General features: G+C 36.5%; 1 protein-coding gene across 1 annotated transcript; it reads right to left on the reverse strand.

Annotated features, from left to right (window-relative positions):
• Positions 1 to 8,326: 8,326 nt before the first annotated feature.
• On the reverse strand, positions 8,327 to 8,913 carry LOC117175804 (basic proline-rich protein-like). The gene is made up of 2 exons (XM_033365553.1): positions 8,839 to 8,913; positions 8,327 to 8,462 (listed from the first exon to the last, which is right to left on the reverse strand). The coding sequence occupies exons 1-2, from the start codon at positions 8,893 to 8,895 to the stop codon at positions 8,334 to 8,336; spliced, it is 186 nt and encodes a 61-aa protein (XP_033221444.1). The 5' UTR covers positions 8,896 to 8,913; the 3' UTR covers positions 8,327 to 8,333.
• Positions 8,914 to 9,329: the final 416 nt, after the last annotated feature.

The following is a 9,329-nucleotide window of genomic DNA, read 5'->3' on the forward strand; positions in this document are numbered from 1 at the left end:
TCCTTAATTGCTATTAAGATTATAATATCATAGGATTATTCATGCGTGATCCTCTCTATAAATAAAGATAAATAATAAAGAAATTAGGCTACACTTAATAGAGCCATAAAGTTTAATAATTGATCATCTTAATTTTACGGGTAGAAAGAGCATCGGATCCATAAGGCATTTTTTTTTATTTTACATGTTCTACATTATTCGCTAATTTGTAGCTAGAAGATAGGGATTAGGCCGTAAAAGCGTAGACTAGGGTTTTATTGAATAAACGCCTTTTGTAAAAACGGAATCTTATGTCTACTTACATGAATTCCCCTTTTATTTTATTTGATCTTTTTACTTAAATTAACACTAATTCTAACTAATTGCATGTACAATCAATTGATGCGAAATTCAAATAACTTATGCAAGTTGTCGCAAGTTGCAATATATATATATATATATATATATATAACAAAAACATAGATATAAATGTGAAAAATAATGATAAATTGAGAAGGCCTTTTAGTTAAGAATAATTCACGGATATTCCTAAAAAAATATATTAAAATCGACGTGTACAAATGACAAAGTTCCATTTCGGCAGAACCAAATAATAAGGTTTCTTACTTCAGAGGTAATTTAAAATATTGGCATTCGAAAAATAAAAGCTACGAATGCCCGTACCAGAAATTCAAAAAAATGAGGTTATGCACAGGTCTACAGGTCCGCCATCTTGGAACGTAATTTACTAGGTATTTTACCTTTTTCCTACGTAAAATACTTGACATGGGTATTTTACGTTAAAAAAACTCTAGTCACGCGTAACTGCACATCCCTGCGCATGATCCTGTGTTTCCCAGCACTCTTGGACAAGGCACACGTATTCCTATGGATTTTGGGGCGCTGAATTCAAATTCGGTATCAAAAATCACCCATCACGTCATGGTTGAGCCATAACCTCAAAAAATGACGAAAAATCATGCACTGAGGCAAATAAATTTTAAAATAATGCCCGTGATGCAAATTTTCACTTCAAAAACATGTCGACAACTGTGAAGGATCAACCCTTGTCTGATATCAAATTATTTAACATAACTTTACCCAACAGAACCTGACCTTACCTAACCTGAATTAACAGAAATTTATTGAACTACACGTAAAGCTCTGGAAGCATATTTTCCCAGTAGCAAACGTGTTCTACATCGAATGGGTCAACTCAAGCTTAACCTAGAAATAAATCTAACCTAACCTAACCTAACCTCACGAAACACAATTAAACTGATTGTGTTGTCCCGTTGTGTTTGCGGTACCGTTTCATTTAGCTTCGGCTTAACCTACATAGAGGTTTAACCTATCCTAACCTAACAAAACCTGATCTAACCTAACCGATTACGCTGGCAACCCTGTTCTTACGTACTTTCATATTTTGACATTAATAGCAGTGAATGTCTGGAGTTTCGTAACCGCATGTTGCTAGCATTATTCGCTTGTGTCTGTAACCAGAGCACCTCCACGTGGTGAAGGTGGGCAACGGATCCACATTGGCTGAGTCCCTGGGTAGACGGCGTTCTTGCCGTCATGGCAGACACAGGTAAAAAGTGTATTACGATGCAGGGAAAACCCCCAGTATCGGCGTCTGGTCAGAGTGAGAAAGCGGGCTCTCCGACGTCGTCATCAAATTCATTCTATTACATTTGCAGTAAATATGAAGTGAGCAGTTTGCGAAAATCAATCGACGAGGAAGTGAAAAGTCTTCACGAAAAGTGTTTTGACCGTAAATTGCTGCACCAATAAACAAAATGGGTTCCTCACGTCATTTGAAATTCCTGCAGACTTATGTTGTATCGTCTAAAAAATTCAAACAACGAAAAGTACCGCAAGTACTCTACACTAACCATATGGAAAAACCCCGTTATTGCGAAGGACTGCTACTTTTGCATGAATTCCGTCAAAGGATTCAACGCCAAAAATAAAAATAACATTTCGTACATTGATGTGTGCACAGTCACAAGAGCAAGTCAAATCAATAAAAATGCACGCCAGACTGATTTAAGCGCTTTAGAAGATAATAGAATAGAAGCTGAAAGTCAACGTCATGGAGACGGTAGTGAAACCAGTGATCGAACAGAAAATAGTTCTGATGATTCCGATGAAAATGACGAAAAAGATTGCGAATATGGCGTGCATAAAATGAAATTGAAGGTTCCAATATTAATGTCGCAACTAGAACTGAATGATTTTATTAGAGATATTGGATTACCGAAAGATGGCGCTGAATTTGCCGCTTCATTTCTAAAAAGAAGAACTCTTTTAGAGCCAAAGACAGAAGTTTCATTCTATCGCGACAGGGACAAAGAATTCAGAAAGTTTTGCGTTAAAGACGAAGAGACGTCCTTAGTGTACTGCACTGACCTTAACGGACTAATGAACCACTTGAAGAAAAATGTGTACAGACGAAGAATGGCGACTTTTCATTGATTCGTCAAAACGCAGCATTAAGGCTGTTTTACTGCACAAAACGAATGCTTACGCTCCTATCCCTATAGCTCTTTCAACGGTCATCAAAGAAGAATATAACAATGTTAAAATGCTTCTTGAAAAAGTTAACTACACGAATCACAAATGGCAAATATGTGGTGATCTCAAAATCATAACAATGATATTAGGCCAACAATCGGGTTTCACGAGAGAGCCATGCTTTATATGCTTGTGGAATAGCAGAGATCGATCCAATCATTACAGGAAAAAACATTGGCCTTTAAGAGATTCATTCAAACCTGGTTCTCATAATATCATCAACCAAATCCTCGTTGATCCAGAAAATTTTTACTGCCACCCCTCCACATAAAGCTTGGGCTCATAAAGCAATTTGTCAAGGCGTTAGATAAAGATGGACAATGCTATAAGTATATATCCCTTAAATTCCCTAATGTTTCAGACGCTAAATTGAAAGAAGGAGGCTTTTATGGACCACAGATTCGAATATTGACAAGAGATACTAATTTCGTGAGCCACATGACGAAAATTGAAATGGTCGCTTGGGAAAGTTTTAAAGTAGTAAACGCAAATTTCCTCGGTAACAAAAAATGTCCAGCCTACGAGAATATTGTTGCGAAAATGATAAGAAACTACAGAAAGTTAGGCTGCTTGATGAATTTAAAAGTTCACTTTCTAGATTCCCATCTGGATAAGTTTCCAGAAAATATTGGTGATTTCAGCGAAGAACAAGGGGAACGTTTTCATCAAGACATAAAAGTGATGGAACAACGATATCAGGGTAGACGGGACGAGGTCATGATGGTTGATTTTTGCTGGACGTTGAAAAGGCAAACGAATGTAGGTCTTAAACGTAAGCGTAACCCTTTGCATCGTTCCTTCGAAGAAAAAAGGACACGTTATAGCAGGTAGAAAATAGACTGAAGTAGGTCCATAACTCAATTTAATTACGATAAAAAGCAAGATAAAATGTAAACACGAAAGATAGTATAAATATATCCCTTAAGTTTAAGAAAAGCAGAGAGAAACAAATTTTGAATAAAACTCTTATTCATTTGCATGTTTAAGTTACAGTTCTACATTTTAATTGATACAAACATTGTCAGGTTAATTGAAATGGGGTCAATTCTAATTGTAGTTCTAAGTTTCTTCAAATGAGTAATGTGCGTCTAAATTTTTAACCACCTGTACTACAATGAAATGAATTTTATTGTGTTACAAGGGAACACTTAAGTTAAATTGTGTTGCGTTAAGTAAAATTTCGTTAAGTTCTGTTAGTTAGATTCATTTGTCGGTTAAGATCGAGTTAACCTATTAAATATAGCACACATTTAAGACTGAGAACCGTACGCTTACATAGCTACACGTGTGGTTGAATTTCATTCGGCTAGGTTAGGTTAGGTCAGGTTTCGTTAAGTTAGGATAGGTTAAGCCTCTACGTAGGTTAAGCCGAAGCTGAATGTTACGTGTAGTGAAGTTAGGTTAAGTTAGGTTAGGTCAGGTTTTTTTAGGTTAGGATAGGTTTGATCTCTTTGCAGGTTAAGCCCAAGCTGTTTTAAACGGTACCGCAAACACAACGGGACAACACAATCAGTTTAATTGTGTTTCGTGAGGTTAGGTTAGGTTAGGCTCGAGTTGACCCATTCGATGTAGCACACACTTGCTACTGGGAAAATATGCTTCCAGAGCTTTACGTGTAGTTGAATAAATTTCTGTTAATTCAGGTTAGGGGAGGTCGGGTTCTGTTGGGTAAAATTGTGTTAAATAAGTTGATATCAGGCAAGGGTTGATCCTTCACAGTTGTCGACATGTTTTTGAAGTGAAAATTTGTATCACTGGCATTATTTTAAAATTTATTTGCCTCAGTGCATGATTTTTCGTCATTTTTGGAGGTTATGGCTCAACCATGACGTGATGGGTGATTTTTGATACCGAATTTGAATTCAGCGCCCCAAAATCCATAAGAATACGTATGTCTTGTTACCAGATCCGCACACTTTTTTTGTGTGGCTGTGTTATTAACTAATTAAATCAAAAATAATGAATTTGTAAATAAAGAATTTCCGACGTTGGCATGAAATTATTAATATTGTTGATTCGCTACTCTGGGCTCGTTCCTCCAGCAAGATTTTGAAAGTTACGTATTTATTTTAAATAAGCTTTTGTGCGGGGTCTATAATACGAAGTAGATCCGAGAGATGCGACTTTTAGGAGAGAGGGAAGCATGGGTACGGCACTTAGGATAAATGACGTGGGTAACCCAGGCTCGAATAAGCGTGCCTTCGAGGATCTCCTCTTAACCAGAAATTGAATGAAATCGATGAACCTATCGATTTCTGCTACGAAAAGTTTCATAACTCTGAGCGTATTTACAAAATATTTTATTCATTAAAAAGTTAATTGTTAACTGTTAGAAAAATGGTATGAAATGCGAAATAAATAATTGTGCACAGTTTAAATTAGGAAAACTTGCTAATCATTTTTTTTCACATTAACCTCGTTGTTTGTTGCTGGAGTGGCAAACAAAGGCAACTGTTGCACATGCGTAGTGATTCACTCGACTCCCGCGTGCCTCTCTCGAATTTCCTCTGAAGCTCTAGCGCCCCGTTCCGCATTCCCCTATAAGTTTCTCAAAAATATGTCCGAAAAAATCGCACTCTTTCAAAAACTGATTCATATTTTACCAGCCTGGATGATTTTTTCCAAATAATAATAATTTTTTCCAAAACGAAAGAAAGATGACATCTCTCTCAAAATTGTTCATCAATAACCTCAAACAAAAAATCATAGACATAATGCGGAGCAAAGTTTGAAAAATATTACAGAATATAAAATATCCATATAACTATCTTGAGTATAGCCTGGTAAATATCTTCGAGTCAATATATCGAATTCTAAATGTTAGGAGGCAGTACAGTCAAAATATACATGATTTGTAATTACCATAATAAATAAACGAACTTAAAGTTCTAATTGTTAACAGTAGATTCCCAAAGAGCGTAATGAGAAAAACTGTTGCCTATGCCAGAAAATTTTTCGAAGATTTCAGATCCTGCTAATTTTTTAAATATCCATCATATTGGGTCGGTCATCTTGAATTTTGAAACTTTATTTTATATACATGGAAACAGCCCATAACATCGATCGTGTGATTATACTTGTCTGGCCTGTTCAAAAAATATTCACTCATTTCGATTCAAACATTAAAAGAGTTATAAACGCCATCTTGCATTTATTATTTTGAATTTGGAAATTCCGACTTTAGATTTAAATTCAGCGAGCTAGGAACCCCCAGGACAACCATTTTTGAAGCACTGCAAAAACATTTAGTAATTAAACGAAGAATATCATGAAATTACCGACCTAATTTTATACGTGACAGCTGATATATTTGACCGGATATTGCGAATTATAAAAAACGTCACTCGGCTTTTAAATCGTTAACAATCGTTACCAATTTTAGACAGGGGGGGGGTGAATCTCTTTAAAAATAATGCCTCATTTATATGGCCGAACCGGCCTATGACAATGCCACCGAACGCGTCGTCGGGTTGTGGATAGAGGTCCTGTACGAAGGGTTCCTGCTGAATATGGTTACAATCATTAATAAGCAGTCGCTGGCAATTGTCCAGGGATGGTCCCGAAGGAATAACCTCTTAGTGAAAACGTAGCATCCGTGCCGAAAGCTGAATAACACCTTGGAGAAGTGTCTTAAACGGTGACTATTGGATACCGAGCGACCTCTCAGAGTATGCAGCCTCATCATTGCATGCAGGGCTTTACAAGGGTAGTGAACCCTTTTTCCCTAGCTGCTCGTGGGAACAACAATGATAGCATTAAACGTATTTATAGAAAGTGCGGTTCAAAATAATCGAACGTGAAAAGACTACATGGCGCGACTGCATGCTCTGTGGTACGAGAAACATCCAGAGCTCTCGAATTTTTTGCATAAAAGACTGCGAAACCGTGCCATTTCTATTAGAAAATGGAGTTGCGATGTTTTAGTAGTCACGAAAAGTCAAAAATACAAGGCAAAAAGAACACGAAGTCACTTGCAGGCGATGCCTTTGTCGAAAAGCTCGAGCGCAGTCTTAAAATACTACAACAAAACATACATAAGGGACACTGTATATTTAGATGTTGTTGACGTATTACATGCCTTGTACAATTTTTAGGACACACAAAGTGGACTGCGTTTTCCTTTCTGTTGTATTTTTCAACTTTTTCAATTTTCCTCATTTATAAACAATCGTTTTTGCAATAAATATTAGTAATTAATCATTGCTATTAACGCAGTTAGATACATATTTCTGTTACGAATCCAACGATACCAAAAACTTATTTTTCATAAAAATATCACTTATATATCTTTTTAGTTTGGATGACAGTATACATACCTAGGGGTGCCACAGAGCGGCATTCAGTATGTGATATCTATGAAGGATAGTTTTTGAAGCAGATAAAAGCGTCTCATCCGGCAGATTTGGTCTTCCGAACTGTCGGCAAAGAACAAAGTATCTGCGACGAACACGCTTACCGTCCCGGTATTACTCTATTCATTTGAAGTGGTTTCATTGCCGAAGGATGGGCTCCGTAAACAACTCCTTGACAAGAGAATGCACGGTATCTTCCACAGAAATGTGGACGATCAGTCGATGTCGTATGAGCGAAGGTGTGCTTTCCTTAAATCACCCGAATTGAAGCCAGACACGGAAGGTTTCATTTTGGCATCTCAAGACGGTGTTATTTCCACTTTACCATATCGTTACCACATTTTGAGCCAAAATATAAATAAATTCACCAGTCGGATATTTTTCAGTTAATAGGCTCAATTTTGTATGGAAACCAAGGTGTCTTTGCTATAATCATTTGCAAATTGACAACAACTATTAATTGTGTAATAATTTTCATCAACGAATGTTTAAATAGTTAGAGACTTTTGCTCGTCAATTCATCTATGTTGCTATAAACAATTTTTTGTATTGTTCCAACGTAATGGAAATTATTGCGAGATAATTCTAACATTGATCAAAGACCATTTTTCATAAATTAGAAAAACTTAAAGAATTGCAATTCTGAAAAGTAAGAAAAAACGCTTAACTTTTGTGTTTAATATAACATTTTTTCAATAACTTAACACAAATCCGTTGATTTTCGGCGTTGTAGTATCTAAATCTTTCTTCAGAGCAGAAACCCTTCACATCACAAGGCATTAACGTGCACTAAATGTTCGCTAAATAAATTTCCGACTTAAAAACAGAATAACTTGATGTACCTGACCAATAATGAATCATGTAGAGTGAAGCGCGTGCCACCACCATTTGCCCCCAGCTTTGAAAAATTGAAGCAAAGTGGCATTGACTGCTGGGCTTTAGTCATTATCCACAATGATCAGCGAATGGTGGCAATTTCAGAAATTTAGTTTCTGGGATAGACATTGTTTACTTATTTCTTAATGTTCTTTATACTTCCGTCATGATAAACAAAATTGCGGAAATATTCAGTGCAACAATAATCCTTACGGCATCATGTAAATTACAATTTTTCGCCAATAGGGCAGTACATCGAACAGATTGTTTCTAAACTTATTTGTGAGCAAAATTGAATTATGTAGAAAAAAATGAAAAGCAATTGACAATTTTAATAAAGTTTTATTTAAAAACTATTGCAAAATTGAAATAGATTTCAAATGAAAACATTTTAATTATAAATATTTTTGAATGTTCACATTAATTTGCATAAATAATCATTTCTGGTTGTCAAAAATTATCAGGATTTTTAGACAATTTGGACTCGAGATTGAAGCAGCATAATTTTACTATATGATTTTGCTTCATAATGTCCTTTTCTTATTTGAATTATCGTTTTCCAGAATTTACAAGTCCAAGTTTAGGAAGTGGACGAGGTACAGAAGGTCCAGGAAGTGGACGAAGTATAGGAGGTCCAGAAGGTGGGCGACGTACAATAGGCCCAGGTGGACGAGCACCCTAGAACAGAAAAAAATATATGTGTACGTGAAATCTAATTTGAACGGAGATATTCAAGAAAAAATTATTATAAAGAAACCAGAGTTTCTAAAAATTAAATAGCCGTCAAGAATACGCAAAATCACACGATATCTATTCCTAAAATTATGAAGCTTTAGCTGACAATATTGTTTAGTCAAAGTAGTTTCCAGATTTCTTTCACTGGACATCTTCCACTCGATAGTTTTAAATCCAAGGAATTTAAGAAAATATTTGCAAGGTTGCGTAAATTATTCAAACAATTAAGTATTCTGATTTTAATTTAGATAGTTAGTATGAAGCTGTCTGTCAGGATTTAACAAATAAAAAACTCCATTTGCGCCAAAACACGACTTACGTATGGTCTAGGATTGTAGGGTGGAGGGCGCATAGGAGGATATCCAGGACGACCCATCGTTCCAGCAGGTTGTGCCTTCATTGGAGGAAATGCATATGGCATAACTCGTCCCGTCGCTCCAGGAGGAGGTGATACGGGCGCTCCGGTATATGGTGTCTGCCCTCCATTATAAGGTCCTGACGGCGCTCCATTTAAGGGTCCTGGCGGCACTCCATTATAATGCCCTGGTCCTGAATTATAATGTGTCGACGGTGCTCCATTAAAATTTGTCGGTCCTGTTGAAGAATAATTTTCATGTCCCTGAATGCGCTTACGTCTTTTGCGTTTTCCATTTCCCATACCATTTCCCATTCCATTTCCCATTCCCATTCCATAAGGATCCATCCCCATTCCCATTCCTCCCATTCCTCCCATCATTCCCATTCCTCCCATTCCCCCCATCATTCCCATTCCTCCCATTCCTCCCATCATCATAGGCATCATCATAGGTA

The sequence above is a fragment of the Belonocnema kinseyi genome, chromosome 7 (assembly GCF_010883055.1).
Source record: "Belonocnema kinseyi isolate 2016_QV_RU_SX_M_011 chromosome 7, B_treatae_v1, whole genome shotgun sequence".
Taxonomy (NCBI): Eukaryota; Metazoa; Arthropoda; class Insecta; order Hymenoptera; family Cynipidae; genus Belonocnema; species Belonocnema kinseyi.

Bases quoted from the DNA above. Each gene is read 5' to 3' on its own strand.
- LOC117175804 (XM_033365553.1), bottom strand. From the start codon at position 8,895: ATGGGTCGTCCTGGATATCCTCCTATGCGCCCTCCACCCTACAATCCT. The intron at 8,463-8,838 runs GTAAGTCGTGTT...TTTCTGTTCTAG, and splicing joins CCTACAATCCTAGACCATAC to GGTGCTCGTCCACCTGGGCC.